At 40.2% G+C, this 17,568-nt stretch overlaps 1 protein-coding gene across 3 annotated transcripts in view; it reads left to right on the top strand.

Annotated features, from left to right (window-relative positions):
• AKT1 (AKT serine/threonine kinase 1) overlaps positions 1–17,568 on the top strand; it is a 72,811-nt gene that overhangs the window by 32,404 nt on the left and 22,839 nt on the right. For all 3 annotated transcript variants that reach the window (XM_068160255.1, XM_068160254.1, XM_068160256.1), the window contains exons 3-5: positions 7,294–7,422; positions 13,870–13,981; positions 16,717–16,864. In XM_068160255.1, the coding sequence (XP_068016356.1) occupies positions 7,294–7,422; positions 13,870–13,981; positions 16,717–16,864 (389 nt within the window). The remainder of the gene's footprint in view (positions 1–7,293; positions 7,423–13,869; positions 13,982–16,716; positions 16,865–17,568) is intronic.

Raw genomic sequence — 17,568 nt, 5'->3', positions numbered from 1 at the left:
CTGTAGGTTAGGACTAGCCTGACTAAGCTGTGCCAAAGGTAGGAGTAAGGAGTTTTTTACATGCTGATTAATTCTCTTTCACTCCTTTGGGAATATCTGGTATTGCTTAAATTGATTGCTGTAAGCAGTATGGCAACATTTTTGACCTTCTAAACTGAAATTCAGCAGTAAAAAAAAAAAAAAAAAAGAGGGAAAAAAAAAAAGATAGACCTCTGTGTTTCAGTTTTACATAACCATACAGTTGAAATACAGTGATAAAAGATACAGAAGTGTGCTCTTCTGTGGTGGTGGCGTTGCCTGATGATCTCAAACCCTTTGACAGAGATGGAATCAGATGTACGTGGTAGCTGTCCATTCCTTGCATAGATAAAGTATTGGGTGATACTGTGTTTTTCTCTCTCCGTAATCTGACTTCTGATCTCTCCCATGGCCTAGCTTTACAAATCAGAGCACCCATTCCTTGCCTTCGTTAGGTATTTCCCATCTGCGCTGTTGTGTAACTAAAGACTGAGGTAGCTTCCAATACACTTATTTTTCTACAGAGCGCGCCCACAGAGCTTTGTAGAAGGCGCTAAGCCAAGGCTGTTTGTTGCTCTCTGAAGTTGATTTACAGATGTCGGGTGTCAGGTGACCGGGAGCAGTCCTCGCAGGCTCCCTTTGTCGCTGGAAGGCCAGACTGCTCAGCTGTCCCATTTCGCCCCACCTCCAGCTCCCCTCTTCATTCCCTCCCTTCTCAAATTCCCCCAAGATATGGTAATGAAGCAGGTGCCCTCTGTTGTAGCTTTCTGTGAGCGTGAGAAAAGGCAGCAGGTTTAGAAAAGCTGGAGCCGAGCAGGAGGGAGGAGGAGGAGGCATTTCTTCTTAACCTGTTGGCAGTCACGTCAGTCACGGCCATGCGGGCAGCCGGTGCACCGCACGACCGTCCAGCTGCCCCAGGGAGCATAAAGCGAGGAGCGGATTTGCCGTGCCCTGAATTGGCCCTCTGCGACCGTGGGAGCCCGCCTTGGGGTGGTGACAGGCGCAGAGGAGCCGGGCTGGGAGTTGAGGAGCGTTGGCCTGGCGAAAGCAAGGCCCAGGGCTGCGGGTTGACCTCCCTACTGGGGAGCAGCCCCGGCGGCAGGCCCAGCCGCCTCATTAAGATTCAGGGCACGGGCGTCGCCTCCGCAGCTGTACGCTGGAGGCGGGCGCGGAGGCGTCCGGAGAGGGGCCAAAAAAAAAATAATCAAAGAACCAGCCCCCTTTGCTGCGCCTCTGAATAGGCAGACAAACCAGAGGTCCTCCTCTCTCTGCAAGTGTTGAGAAAGACATTAGCATAACCTTTTTTTCCTCCCCCCTTCTCTTTTCTTCCTTTCTCCTTTCCCCAATCTACCAAAAACCTGGCACTGTGTTTAAATATCTTGTTTTGACAGTTTGTGAAGGAAAGGGAAGAGTGCTGCACCAGCCTGGTGGGTGTCTGTGCAGCTATTTTTAAAAAAGCCCCAACATATTTGAACTGCAGAGTTTTCATTTGGGTCACCCTAGACTTAATTGTTTGGTGTCAAGTCATTAAGGTCCAGAATTAGCTTGCTGCATTTCAAGGGGCTTGCTTCTGAGTGCTTTAGAAATGCAAAGGTCAGTTTTCAAGCCCTGCTTTCTTCTTCCGAATCTGTTTTGATTTCAGCCGGTCTTGAAGCAAGTGAACACTTACCCTATTTACTCAGGCAGCAAAAACTAACTGTAAATCCCTGTCCTGCTCTTCAGCACGCACGAGATGGCAGCTCCTGAAAGCTTCGCGTCTTTGAGGAAGCTGGCATCTGTTTCACCGAAACCTTATTAGTCTGACAGGATGCAGACCACTTCTCACGGCCATTGAAGTCTCAGAAATGAGTCATTCCGCCTTTGACCAGTGGCACATTAACACTGTGATTGGCATAACTTTCGTGTTTCCTTCAGACGGTTCAGTGCTGTACAATTAAGGAATGTCATACATCTTCTGAGTGTGTGGGAACGTAGAGAATACTTTCATAACTCAAAAGCTTTAATATTTTGAGTTCTAACCTTAAGTGTCATTAATGTTGCTACTTCTGATGCTCCACGTAGAAAGTTTAATGCATTATTTACCCATAGATTTGTGGTAGCTACTTGAGTGCATTTCATATAACTGAGTTGGTGGTCCTGGGCTTGTGCTGGTTAATTTGAGGCATAGGAGAGTTAATGGTCAATCAAGTGCTTTTCTAAATATCAAGGGTATCATTGGATGCCGACTTGGTTAACCTAATGATTTTTCTTCAAACCATTGGTATGTTATGAGTTGATTAAAACAAACAAAGAAAAAAAAAAAGGCAGAGGCTTCTTAAATATAGGCTGTCCTGAATTAAAGGGTGTGGTGTTGGCTTTGAATGAGCTCGATGCAGCAACAAGCATGCAGCAGTTGGTAAATAAAGATGGATTTTCTTTTGTTCTGCTGGTGCTTGCTGCTCATTATTCTCCACTTACCCCGTGAGCTTCCCAGGGAGTGGCAGCTGTTTCTGATGTTAGACACTCTATCAGTGGTAGACAGCTCCAGATTCGGTGAGATACTGTTGTGGAGAGGAGAGGAAAATAACCTAGCCCTGCGTTATTGTAAATCCTCAGCAGAATTAACTTTTCATGAACCAGAAGAGTTTTGTGTTTAACTTTTTTCTGAAATAGTCAGGTGTAAGTGTACTTTGCAGTACGTGTTACTTTGCGAAAGCTTTTCTGGCCTGGGATGGATTTACGTTCTAAGTGTGTGTTAAGTATTTTAAAGTTCAGTGTGTGGGGGCTGACACAAGGCAATAAAGGGAAATTGGTCTTTAACAATCTTAATGTGTATTTCCAGATATGTACAGTTTGGGAATCTTTGCAATTTGGAAATTGTTTGGAGTAAACAGAATGGTACATAAAGATTTTAAATAATAAGGCTAGCAAGCTACAGAGGAGTCTATTTGGTTCCAGGATTTTATGTGTAGGATTTATAACCCATGCTTCTGCTTTCCTGTCTCTGCAGTGTTAGCATTCTGTTACTGAAAACAAAGAAGGCTGTGCCAGGGCATTACACAAGCAATGAATCACAGAGGAAAAAATGTTTTGCTTTGTAAATTGTTCACTTTTCCATGGTGGATTTTTTTTTTTTTTTTTTTTTTTTTTTAGTGTTGTCTGATAGAATTTGCCACACATGCTTGCATTTACTGTACATGGTACAGTTCTTTCTAGTGTGACTGTGTAACTACTAATATTGATAACTTCAAGTAACTTTATGATTCTTAAAAACAAAACCGCAACAGAAACAAAAAGCACAGGGCAAAAAATGAAACAGCTCAGTTCACTCTTCAGGCATGACAGCTTACTGAGAATATTGGAGGATGGAAAAGGTGTTAATGCTTCTCAGCTTTGTCCCACAGGCTCCACATCATTATTTTTTGTCCTTATTGCAAACTCCTTTTTTGCCCAAAATACTCAGATTTGCCATAACGTGGTCCTCTTCACAGGTTGTAGAAAGTGTATTGTGGTTTAGATAATCACAAAAATATAAACCTGTTTCTGAACAGTAAACACTGCCTGTTTTCTTGATGACTCCATTGATGAGTCTGTGCTTCAGAAGCTCTACAGAAGAATGACAGTCTGCTCAGGCTTGAATGTAAAATTGTACTTACAGATTATCTGATGGGGAAGTCAACAGACCAGGCAGCGTCTTGCCGCTTTGCTGCAAGATGCGAAAGTATGTTACATAATAAAATTTATACCACAGATGCTGCAGTGTGCCTCACACTATTCTTGGCAAGAGCAATAATCAATAATGTCTATGCTTGTCATATTACAAGTTTTATTAAGTCCAGATGTAGAAAAGGAAAAAAAAAGAAGTTGAAAATCAAATTATTTGCAAATATAAAACGATGGATCAGGAACTAGGATCAAGTAAAGCAACAGATAAGGGAAGGTCCAAGTAGAATGTGTGTCACTAATAAAATCCTTGATTTTTCACACTGAAAGAGTGAATGGTGAGCAAGTGTGGAGGAGCATACTATATATGTGTGGAATGCACCATTTAAAAGACTGTGTGATTAATCCTGTTGGATGATGTGTTTTGGACAGAGAAACAGACTGGTGGTATAAAGCTGTCAGGAAGTATGAAAGGCAAACATAAGCATGCAATCTAAGAGGAAGAGTCTATTGTGACAGTACAATGCAATTTTGTGTAAAATATGTATACTTCATTGAAAATAACCAGATAATAATTTCAGAGTCTGCAAAAAATAGAAATTCTATGATTCTATAAATATCAATGGAGAAGAGATATAGCATTGGGGTTGCTTAGCCTGGAGAGGAGGAGACTCAGGGGTGACCTTATTGTTCTCTACAACTACCTTAAGAGAGGTTGCAGACAGGCAGATGTTGGTCTCTTCTCCCAGGCAGCCAGCACCAGAACAAGAGGACACAGTCTCAGGCTGCACCAGGAGAGGTTTAGGCTGGATGTTAGGAAGAAGTTCTACACAGAGAGTGATTGCCCATTGGAATGGGCTGCCCGAGGAGGTGGTGGAATCACCATCATTGGAGGTGTTCAGAAGGAGACTTGATAGGGTGCTTGGTTGCATGGTTTAGTTGATTAGGTGGGTTGGATTAGTTGATAGGTTGGATGCAACAATCTTGAAGGTCTCTTCCAACCTATTCTGTTCTATTCTGTTCTATTCTGTTCTATTCTATAGATTTAGAATAGACTCTATAGATTTAGATTAGAATAGAATTAACCAGGTTGGAAGAGACCTTTGAGATCATGGAGTCTAACCTATCATCCAGCACTATCTAATCAACTAAACCATGGCACCAAGCACCCCATCCAGTCTTTTCTTAAACACCTCCAGCGATGGTGACTGTAACAGAAATGGAAACTCTGTCTTGCCCTCTCTTTAGCCCCATCCAATATGAATTAAGTCCTGAATGCAGGTACGATAAGGGGTATATGATCATTCCTTGGTATCCTGGGACTTCTTCATGCAAGAGAAGGAAAATCTATGAGTTGGGTATGTAGCAGTGCATTTGAAAATTGTGATAGTCTGGATAGCTGCTTCCCTGACCCACTTACCTGGCAAACTTCTAGTCAGGAGCTAGGTTGAGCATGCCATGTGTCTTCTCGTCCCTGTGGTCACATCTGTGGTGTAATACTAATGAGACTGGAGTAATCTCACTGATCTGGGCTGAGTTAGACTGATAATTTAAATGTGAAAGGCTTCATAATCTCTACTCATCCAAGAAAGTTTTCAGCTTTTAATTAAGGTCAGAATTAAAAAGCTGATGACAACAAAACCTTCTACATTTACTGCCTTGCTTATAAATGTTAAGCCATGACAGCTATAGGCAAGTTCTGAAATTCTAAAGCAGCAATGACATTTTTGTAAACCCCTTATAGGTTAGGATAACACAGCCATACCAGATGTCTCTACAAGATTGAGAAGGTTTGTGCTCGTTCCTTTTCATCTTCTCTTTCTTGCCCCATGCCCTGTTATATCAGTGCAAATGGGTGTTTTCAGCAGACATGGCTGCTGTGAGAAAGGTAGCTGTGTGACTCTATTTGCCACTTCACTACCTCTTAGTTTTTTTTGCTGTAGATTGGAAAACTAAAACCTAACAAGGACTAAACAGGTGAAAGCAGTGCCTGGGGTGCACAGGCCCATGGCTGTTTGATGTGAACTATTGGAATTCCTTGTGCTTCCATGCAGCAGAGAAAAGTATGAATTTGAACAGAGAAGAAATGACACAGCTGGTGCCTGAAGTAGGTCGAAACGGTACCACAGGAGCAGAGGTCTGTGGGAAGAGGAAGGAGGCAAAGCAGCTGCAGGGGAGTTCCTGAGGCAGGGTGCACGTTGCTGGGAGAGAAATTGCCAGCAGAGGAGGGCCGAGCAACAGGAAAAGAGGGTGTGAGTGGAACCTGGGAGAACAGGAGAGTAGCAGATACATATCTGGGGAATCTTCTCTTATTGCTCTCTGTGGCTCTTTGAAGAGCTCACCAGCCTATGAGACCGTGAGCACTGAGTACACAGCCACTGCAAGAACAGCATCATGGGGTATGCAGCTGTGCTCTTGCCCCAGCAGATCAGAGAGAAGTTTGGCACTCTCGTCCTCTCCCTGATGCTGAACAAACAAATGAGAAACCGTACTGGAAGAGAGTATAGCTGCTGCCCAGCTGTGGGGTGCTTTGTAGTGACCACTTTCTTTTTCTTTTATTTTTTTTGAAGTCAGTTATTCTTGGAGTGTGCAGATTTGGGTAAGTGTGGCTGATAGCCTGATTGAAATAGCACCTAGAGTGAGGTGTTACTCAGCTGACCAGAGACATTACTACAGTATATTGTAGCACCTAGAGGGCCACCTCGGCACCACATAAAGCTCTTTGAGCTTCTGAAGAGATTGTCTTGAGAAAATGGCAATGTGAACAATGAGCAAAGGGGGAAACTGAGGCACATTCACAAAGGCACTCAGAAGAGCTGCAAATGGAACCCCTGTCTTCTTTCCCTGAAGCCCAGCTGAGTAAATCCCCTAAATAACTGAGGTTCTAACAAACTTCTGTGTTTTTCACTGCTGGACATTTTGAACATGGCTGTAGCAGTCACGCGATTTGTCACCTGTGCAGGTTACTCAGATGAGCAATTGTGAGCTAGGGATTTTTTTGCTGACAAAGGAATAGATGTTTGTTTTGTTCTTTGTGGTAGCTATACATCATCTAGTGTTTTTCCCTTCATATTGTTATATATCATCTGTGTTTCATGCTTGAAATGTTGTGAGAGAAGTGAGTGATGTTATGTAACTTAACCAGAGAATTATCTTTTTATGTTCTAAAAGTGACTGTTGGTTTGATAAAGCAGTTGACTAATTAGTAAATTACCCATTGTTTAAAATACTTGCATTGCAAAATGTAAATGAAAAAAATTTCTTCACTTGTCAGTATGAAAAATGACAATAGCAAAAATAATACATAGGACATCTGCTCTGATTTTTATTTTTTTTAATTTAAATGCATTTAAGGCAGATGTTGCAGAATTTGAATGGAAATTTGAGTGGATGGAAGAACAAAACATTGCTGTTTACCTTTTGTGAAGTCACATTTTTATGCTTAACATCACTAGCAGTATCTGACTCAGTGCCTATATTTTTCTACTTTTTGTATGGGAATGAATTGAATGCTCTTAAAAGTGCTACTATGCCAGGCTGACATATAGTTTCAGTAATTAAAAAAATTATGATGAGTCAATATTTTGAGGTGTTTTCTTATGTTCTCTTCCTTTGCCCATCCTTTCTTTGCAGGAGAATACATAAAAACATGGAGGCCACGGTATTTCCTTTTAAAGAACGATGGCACATTCATTGGCTACAAGGAGCGACCACAAGATGTTGACCAGCGAGAATCACCTTTAAATAACTTCTCAGTAGCTCGTAAGTGTTTTTACCTGCTCCCTTGTCCAGTTTCGGGGTTGATGTCTCTTTATGGTCATGGTGCCATTAAGCTGCATCAGTAACGCGAATCTGCCCAGAGCCATGGATCTAAACACTAAATGTGAGATGGTAAACATCAGTTGTGTGTTTCTCAGGAATGATTGCCATGTGTAGGTTTGATGTTCTGCATTTTTTTGCAGTTTTCTATTAATTTTACTGTTTCTGGTTAGGGGATAAAACAAGTTGATTTGTTAATGTTTTGTATGTCTGTTATTCAGCGTGTTTTAAAGTGAAAATCAACCCAGGTATATGTATTGGTACTTGGCAAGTGGGCACAGCTGAAGTGGTTCAGCCTCTGTTCTGCTATCTGGCCTGGATTCAAGTGGTATTGACATAGGTCAAAGGTACTTGATTGTTAGCATGAGAGAATGCAGGGTGAGCACTGGTTTTGATGAAACACACTCAGTTTTTCTTAATCAAACCCTTTTTTCTTCTATTGGAGCCAACAAAAGGTTTTTGGAAATAATAACATCTCCTAACCTCTGCACTCTGTGCTATGCAAACATTTCCGACTTTGCTCAGGTGCCTGCAGCACAGGATGTGATAGAAGACTCTGAAGATAATTTCCTTTGCTTGCTCATGTTTTTAACCTTTCACTGTATACTTCCAGCTTTTATATTCTCCTATTCTTAATCTTTCCTGTCTCATGATCTGCCTGTGTCTTGTTCCACCATTTAAAATAGATCATTGTGGCACCTGTTACTAACAATGATCTGTTCTGTGTTCCTGGTCACTAGTGGAAGTGAAGTTCTGCAGAGAGAAGGATAGGGGCTTTCCCTCTTCATTACAGAGTAGCTTGAAATATGTGAGGTTCATCTTTGAAGTTGACCTTTAAGCCAACAGATTTATTTTGCAACACCCAGGGCCCAGAAGAGGGCTGGGCAGCACTAGGGATTAATGCAAATGTTCTTTTTTTTCCCTCCTGCTGGTAGCAACATATACCTGGCTGATGATGGGATTAAGTAATGGACATGCTGTTGCCTGGTGCCTCTGTGCAGGATGCCAAGAGTGCTTTGGGGGTTTTTGTCTTCTTTCAGAGAGAATTGTGGTAGTGTTTTCATTTCAGTAATGACACAGTACTTTTCTCTTTAGACTGGTATCTCCTTGTGGATCAAGAAGGTAAAGAAAAGCAGCAGAAAGCCATTAATTTATAAATTAGTTCAGTACTTGATTTGTGGCCACAGGCTTTTAACAAATGCACTTTTTGCAGGACAGTTCTATCCTGTTGCTGCTAACTGCACTACTTAAGATAATTATTTACTGCAGCTAAGTGCTAAGGAGTAAAAAAAAGATGTGCCCATTGCCTTCTCTTTGTCCAAGCTGCCTTCAAAATAGGTTGACTTAAATGAGTTTTCACAACAGCAATATGGTGTGGGGTTTTTTGGCATTTTGAGCCCATCTTGGCATCTATAGATAAATTGTTACCATGGCATCAGAACATTGTCAAAAAAGATGCAACGCATGCCTACAGAGTAAGGAGTAGCCTCTGTAAGAGGGGTTGCAGTGATGGTGGTGGGTGGAAAGATGTTCCTAGCAGTGGCTTTTCCCCAGTGAACCAGTGGCAGATTGGGAAAGCCGTGATGATTAGGGGAGGGCTTCTTTGCCAGAAGTCATTATGGGGTTTTGGGCTTATAGAAGCAGCTGTTGCCCCACCAGGATTTAATTTGTTATATAGGCACTGACATGCATTGCTGCCAGCACCTGATGTGCGGTTCTCTTCTAGGTACCTTCCACATTTGTATCTTTTGGATGTGTTTTGCACCACAGGTTTTTCCCTTTGAACTTGCTTGCTTGATGCTTTCATTTGGGGTAACTTGTCAAGTTAGCATGAATGAACTTGAGCTGCCTGTGGAGGAGGCTCAGGCCTGAATGCAGCCATGTGCTGCAGAGGTAGCCTGTGGATGCCTCCTGCCAGTGAAAGATGAGGAGAATTATGCTTAAATGTTTTGTAAAAAATAGTATTTTTTTTTTTTTCCTTCAGGAGGCAATGATAGCCTTGACTTTTTTGTTAATTAGTGAACTAGATTTTTTTTTTTCTTCTTTTTTTTAATGAGATGGCAGGCTGTCTCTGTCAGTCTGTTCTTTGGAAGAGGTCCCATGTTTCTGACTAAAATCTTTACTCTCTTCTGCTGTAAAATAATGTAGGCTTATTTTATCTTTGCAAGTAGATTTTAAAATTTTTGTTTCATGATTAGGGGAAGGGACTCTTCTTATTGTTGGTGTAAAATTCATATTAAGTGATTTTTGTCAACCTGTGAGAGGTAGGAAATACTTAATGCACTATCTTTTCTCTTAACAGGTGTGAAGAAAATATTACCAATAAATAGAATGCTTTCCACATGCTTGACAGTCTCATCTTTCTCTAAATTAGTCTTTTTCTTTCAGTTTGAGGGTTCTGATCATCCATCTTTGAAAACTTGTTTCTGTGGTCCTCCATGGGTAGAAAGATTCACTTAAAAAACCCCCACAACTTAATTTAACCTCATATTCCATTTAAAGTAGTCATATATCTATATTTGTGATTTAATTATATGGTTACTAAGTTTATTTTCCCTGGAAGTTACTTATTGCTGACTGATTCTAAAAGGAAACAGAGAGAAAAAAAGGCAGCAACATGTGCAAATGATGATGTTTGAGCATTTAATTGTGATTTTTGAGTCATATTTGTGTTCTTTACCGCTAGTAAGATAGGTACAGGCTTTTATTATTCCTTCTAAATAGTTCCGCTCCAGAGACCCTTCAGATAAATAACCAATAAAGCCTGTGTTGTAAATCCGAGAGATAAGTAGCCCTCATACTGATTGTAATCTCGGATTATCATGTATGTCTGTCTATTAGGTTATAAGCCTTTAAAACCATATAGCTGAGAAGAGCAGTATATTGTGAAAAACCACATGGAGAGAGAGGCTGTTCCTGTCGGAAAGGATTATTTCTCCCACTATCAAAAAGGAGGGTGGACTGTGGTGTTTATGATGTACAGCTGAAAATGTACTTGTTAACAGTGTGAGTGCTCCCTTTGGGACAGGACTGCATGTCTGCAGTCAAGCATTTATCAGAGGTAATGGGATGGCCAGGTTAGTGGGTGGGGTTTTTTTCTCTGCTGTTACAAACCCAGGTCTGTAACTCACTTCTGCCATGCTGAGATGTTGGGGGACAAATTTATCTGGTGGTAATAGTGAATAAGGAGCACCTCAGCATAATATTCCTGCTTGCTTTTATAAAAGTTTATTTATTCATCATTCTTTTTGCCTAATACACATTTTTTCTTTCCTTTTTTTTTTTTTCTTTTTTCCCCTCCCTTCCCATTGCTTTCCTTAAAGAAACCAAAGCAGGAATGGGAAGGATTCTTCTTGCCATTACTGTTTTAGGTGTGATGTCATTATATAGGGGGCAGAGTCTGACACTTTCATAGCAAGTAATCTGCCTTTTAGTTTAAGTGCTGTGGAAGCAAATATTGTGACATTTTAGAAAGTCATTGGGATAATACTAAGTGTCTTTCAAATACAAAATGGTAATTTACATTTCAATGCCTTGGTGTCTATTCCTGTTAGGAACAATTTCTCTGTCCTACTTACTTTAAAAGACCAAAGGCCAGGAAAGAATCAAGAGGTTCTTTAGAGCAATTTAAATCATTTTTAACAAGCTGCTGTTTATAGTACTTACTTTGTTGAAAATGGGAAATACTTAGGTTGGCCTGTTTGACAGGCAAAACTGTCTTGGAAGTGGGTAAGTGACCCTCAGTCTGTATTTGAAATGTGAATGCTTTCGTAGTAGAACCCCCAAACATGCCACAAATCAGACCTAATGTTATACAGCATCTGCATCTGTGCTCTGCTGTTGTGGTGCATGTTGTGGTATGTGATTATAGAAGACAAGTTTGGTGCTTCTTTAGCTTGCCAACTATGGTAAAGAGTACAGAATTGGTTTTAAAAGTAAGAAATACCTTCAGCATCATCCTTTTGTTGATAAAATCCATGTGATTGTCGTATAAGGGGAGAACTATGTGGTAGCCTCAAACTTTCTGAAACCTATGTGGTATAGCACTTTGGTAAAGCAATTTAAAAATACAGCCTTCTGTATTTCTTGATATGTGCTGTTATGATTGAGCAGGGTAATTAGACAGCATATTGTTCTCTAAACAAAACGCTTCTATGTGACATACTTGAATTATAGTGGTTATTAACTGACAAATCTCTATTATTCATCTTGCTGTATGGCTTAAAGATTGCTGGATCAGCAAAGCTTTAACAAATATCAATGGACAGTGCTGGTTTAGGGGAAAAGTTTAGTCAGTCCCCTTGTATGACAGAAAATTAATGGCTTGTGTAGTTTATTACACTGAAATTCAATGGTTTAAGTTTAGACTTTGTGGCTGGTTTAAGTATCTGTGCTGCTACTTCAGAGTACTTAATCTGAGACACTAAATATGAATCTAAAATCTGTTTTAAAAAGTAAGCAAAACCTCTATTTATTTCTTTGTAATGCTGCACTTCTGGTTAAGTATAGAACAGTTATGGATTAGCACAAGGTTAGAAATAGCCTATTTTCTTTCTTCAGGTTTTCAGCCCACATCAGTATCTGATAGGGCTGCATTGTGCAGTCTCAGAGGACAGCCTCAGCCATAATCTAATCCCATTAAGCAGACAAAAATGAGAGAAGGCAAACCAACACCAAAGCTGAGCAGCTAGGCTAAGGTGGGCAATCTGGAAACAGGAATGAGATCTTTTGTACTGAATTTATCAGAATCAGACTTAATGGGCAGAGCCAACTCCTGCAGTTGTGTTTGGAGGTATGGAGGTATTTGGGAGGCTAAATCTGGCGCTCTGCAAGCACATTGGCAGCACAGTGTGGAAGTTCTTTAATCTTGGTGAATGAAAGAGTGCTGTTTATCACACTAAAACCTTTTCATGACTCATTAATAAAGTTTCTCATATCTTACTGCAGTGCTTTAGTAGGATGCAGTATAACCTCAGCATGCTATTAAAGAAAAGTTAGATTTTCTTGTGAAAAATGCAAAGCTACTCTACGAAAAGCTTATAATTCCAGTAGCAAATGAGGCATGAAATATATTGCCAAAAATACAGCGCCCAAAAACACTGCTGCTAAATATTTTATCTTGGTGCTAATTAAGAGCTTGAATTTAAAACTGAGCATTCTAAATTTTCACAATAATAAAATTAACCCGGTGGTGCCAGTGTAGTTGAAGTAATGTGCGCTGTTGCTCTGGCCAGATTCCACCTTCAGCTTACACAGTGCTGATGGTGAAGGATATTCATAGCTCTAGCAATAAGCAGAAATTTCTTGTTGTCTTCATAGTGCCTTTTTATTTACTTGGAAGTTGGTTAAGAACTTGAAGGCCAAATAATAGCAAGCTTGTGGTTTCATTTACTGCAAGGAAGAGAGTCTAATGTAATAAAAAAAAAATCCCCAATTATCTCTCTTTTTTTTTTTTTTACCTCTACTTACTTCATGTCATAATTTGACTTTCCTTTAATATAGGAGCTTCTTAATTAGCATTAGATTTTCTCTTCATATAGATCTGAAAAATGTGGCATTTTGGTGGTAATTTCATTGATTTTCTTTGGTTTTTCAGTATACTAGTGTAGCTAGTGTACTTCTATTAGGTGCATTTGCAGGCCCATATTCGAAGGATAAACACTCAAAACATCCTATGAAGCTTACAATAATAGGTGTGATTAAAAAAAAAAAGAAATTAAGGCTTAGCTTTCAAGAGCATTTTTGTGAAGGAAGTGGTGGGTTTGGATGTAGCTGTATTTCTTTAGTGTTTTAGGTTGTGCTTCGATACTGGCAAAGGTGGAAGCTCTTGGCATGTCTGTACAGTGTCTGACTCTGACTGTCCTGATGGCATTTTGGATGGGGTCTTTTCTGGGAGTGTGATGTTCCCTCTAGTGTTTGAGACCTGGAAATGCTGAGTCTAATTTTCATCAGGTCACTGCCAAATGACCAAACACAAGCCCTAGCAACAACTTGAAAGCCAAGGACAGGGTTTTATGTCAGGAAAGTTTCAGTGGATTGAATTGCTGCATTATCAGCTGACTTCATCCCTGTGCTCTGCTCTGGATGACCTTTGGAGTGTGGGATCTGAGTCTTGAACAGCTTCTGTGTCATCACATCACATTTCTACTTACCTCTATGGGCCAACAAAACACGGAGCCTTTCAAAGCAGAATTTGATTTCAGTGCTGCTTAGATGGCTCTCTATCACATGGTTTCATCAACACAGTAAATTGTCTCAAGTCTCCTAAAGAAGTACTTACAGAGATTTCTATAGCTGATTAATTGCAACAGTTTGCTAGATAAAAATAAAGACAAATGATTATTTAAACCTGCTTATGTACCATGACTCTTTCTTCCTTGATTGTGGTAGAGTGCCAGCTGATGAAGACAGAACGACCTAAACCAAACACATTTATCATTAGATGCCTCCAGTGGACCACAGTCATTGAAAGAACATTTCATGTGGAGACTCCAGAGGAGCGGTATGTTTCATTCATATTTAATACATAAACTACTTGCAAAAGCAGATGCAAGTGTTTAGCATTAATAGCAAGTCCTTTGCTGAAGCTCTTATTTGTCAGATGATGTACGTTGAGACTGAGAAGCAACAGATAATTTTTGAGTGCCTCAGTTTTAGCGCATATTGCAGTATAAAAGATACATTGAAGGGGAATTTCAAGAGAGTGGATTCTGGGTAGTATTTGTAAATGAAGCATTGCTAGGTTGGATATCCAAAATGGACAGGTGCAGGTATGTACCAGCAATCAGGTAGCTATTTCTGGAAACTTGAGGTTTATTTCTCACTGGAAATGTTGTGGCACATGAAATGAAGAGTTTCTGATCTGGGAGTTTCTGGAAAGGTGTACAAGAGTGGAATAGAGAATCAGGCAAAGTTGAGTTGTGTCAAAATGCTGACCTTTTAAATCTTTTTAGATACCTTGTTTTTAAAGAAAAAAGTTAGTTGTATCATTGCTGATTGCTAATGTTTTATGCAGATGAGATAATGAAAGTGATAGTTATCTGCTGCAGGTGCAGATTCTGTTTCAGCTGTTAGGAAGCAAAGCTAAGAGCATGCATCCTGTGCTCTTGTCATTGGAGAATTGATCTCTTACCTCCTGAGAGAACAGTTTTTGAGCACAGCTATTTGACAACTACTGAGTATTTAAATATTTACTTGATCTTCAGGAACTGAACTTAAATTATTCTGGTACTGTTGCCCTGGGGGAAGGGGTATTTTAAAACCCTTGTCCTCTGTAGATGTGATACTGGCATGTTGGTGGGTTTTTGGTTTTTTTTAATCAGCAAATTCTGCCTATTATTCCTTGATTGTTTTCTTCCATAGCCTTTGCATGTACTGTTGTAGACAAAGTTTTTGTTTGTCTATTATGGTGATCAGAAGAAGGTAAAATTAAATTAAAGAACGAAAAAGGAACTGATCCTTGTTCCTTCTAGTAGCTTTGTGGTCAGTGACCCTAAAAGGAGTGAATAACAGTTTCCACTTGGAGGAAGATTGTATTTCAGTTTTGTTTTGTTCCCTCCTAGCCAATTAACTCAGCTTTGTGACACTTCAGGGCTTGGAGTGTTAGTCACCTCTGTTGTGTACACTTGAGATGTAAGAGCTGAGGGTGAAATTCTGGTCTCCCAGAAATCAAAGATACTCATTTCATGAAGGCCAAGATCCCAGTTAAGTCAATAGCAAATCTTGAAAGAGATATGAAGGTAGATACGCCTTTATCTTTCTCTGTGCCTTTTTAAACCAGCAGGTTTTTTTAAGAGAGGTGGAGAGAGAAAAATACAGAAGAGAAACTTTTTGTTGTTGTTCTGAATATGAAAAATGACTAGTAAATGAGGGAATGTGTTTGTGATAGTGAATGAAGTAGTCTGTGTTGAGAGTATAGGGAGGATATTTGGAATGTTTAGCATCACCTTGTTGCACTAGACAGGGTTGGATAGACCAAACCCAAACCAAAACATGCACAGGGCAGGAAAGACCTTATGTGCAATTTGTGAAGTTTTTACTAGAATCTCACGTTGGGTACTTATTCCCTGTAGACTTTTCTTCATCTGGAGAATGACCTGCCTCTTCTCCTTAAAGTGAAATTCGTTATGCTCAGATACCATTTTAAAACTATTTTAAATAATTTTATAGAACCAGTGAAAATTTTGACATTGATGGGGATGGCATGACTTCACTGCAGATTATGCATAGCTTTTAGCATTAGCTGTTTCTGTTCCTGCCACAGTAGCAAAGTATTTACCTGGGAGAAGAGGTTAGCCAGCACACAGAAAATATCCACTAAACCACTATGTCCCATTCTCTACAGATCACAAAAGATGGTGAAACATGGTAAATTTCACACAGTCCACCAAACATGTCATCAGTCCATCTATGCCGTAAAAGTCTATCCCAAAACCTTGTGACCCTTGCGAGTTGTATGCTTTATGTTCAATAAATTTGCAGTGAAATGAAGGCCAAGAACTTCCACTTCAGTAGTTTCCAAAGGTGTGAAATTTCCCACAGGACACTGGAGTGGAAGTAGTCTCTGTAGGAGCCTGAGGGTTCACTATTAGAACACCCATTGCTGAAACAGCTGTGAAAACTTTTTCATAACCAAGACCTGTGCCTAGGATAAGATGTCACTACTTTTCCTGACTTTATACTAAAATTCACACAGGAATTGCTGTAGTTCTGTCTTCATCTTTACAACAGAGGAATAACCTAAGTATCCTGAGCTTGCCTAGAATACCCTTGCCATTAAGATTCAGGATTTGTGTGTGAAGAGGTGGCATAGTGCCCCCAGCAGTTGGATATGTGTTTCAGTGCACCACAGGAATGGAGAAGCTGTGTTTAACTGCTTTGTGCTGCATGGGAGCCTTTTGCTTTTTGATTTTGTTATGTAAATCTCTGTATCACCAGGTCATATCTTGAGCTGTTGACTGAATGCCTGTTACAAATTCTGTTGTCTGAAAACCTTTATACTGTATCCAGACTGGGAGGACTTCAATTGTCTCTTGTTTCTAGTATGATTAATAAAGATACACTTTTGAATTGCTCTTAAAAAATGCATTTTGCAGTGCTTGAAAATGCACAGAATTCTTTGTATGTTGCAGTGATTGATTGGAGAGCATTAGTTGCTCTGTATTCCTTGTCAGCCCTTGCTGTGGCAGGTGGTAATCAAGTCATAAGTAATGATTGTCTTTGCTTGTATTTTGCCAGGGAAGAATGGACAAAAGCCATCCAAACAGTAGCAGACAGCCTCAAGAAACAAGAGGAAGAGATGATGGATTTTAGATCTGGCTCTCCCAGTGATAATTCCGGTGCAGAAGAAATGGAGGTTTCTATGACAAAGCCAAAACACAAAGTGGTAAGTGAGCATAGCAGGAATAACAACATTTTTTAGGTGTTTGCAATGTAGACAAGAAATAGCCATCAAGACACATCTGTTCCCCTAACAACTACACAGTTGATTGTAGATGTAGCTACTGGAGGAAACAATTGTCTGAGCTGAGCAGACAAAGCTTATCTAGCTCTGCTGAGATTCTGAGTTCAGATGCCCCTACTGGATGGCTTTCCAGGCCAGCTCAGATCTAGATTTGATTTGCCTATTTTCCTGTTGTATAGAGGTTGAAATCATAACTCCTGATGGACCATGTGACTGTGTCAACTCTTTGCAGGCTGGTGCAAAGATATTCCAGTAGATTAGCAGGATTTAGGATGGGTCCAGTGGATTTAACTGCTCTGGATTTAGAGTTTAAGGTAATTCCCAGACAGCTGTGGTACCTGTCCATAGTGTTCCTACAGCCTGGGCATCAGGCACAGCATTGTCTGAACATCTCAAACAATGGCCATCTCAACAATGGCCTTCCATGAAAGAAGTATCTGCCAGAAGTGATCTGTGTTCTGTGGCTCCCTGTTAGGTATCTGTCTTCAACCTTGCTTCATTTATCTCTTATGCCCTCATGGTCTTCTGTTTAGATTTCCATTTTCCAAAGTGTTCCCACCTGGTCTTGTAAGGAAAAAAAAATAATGATAGAACCTTCTCCCATGTGAATGGCAGCATGACGTGGG

The sequence above is a fragment of the Melanerpes formicivorus genome, unplaced genomic scaffold (assembly GCF_026170545.1).
Source record: "Melanerpes formicivorus ecotype bairdi unplaced genomic scaffold, bMelFor1.0.p_v2 SCAF_48, whole genome shotgun sequence".
Classification (NCBI taxonomy): domain Eukaryota; kingdom Metazoa; phylum Chordata; class Aves; order Piciformes; family Picidae; genus Melanerpes; species Melanerpes formicivorus.
Note: the sequence above shows the minus strand (reverse complement) of the source record. Positions and strands in the feature narration are given on the sequence as shown.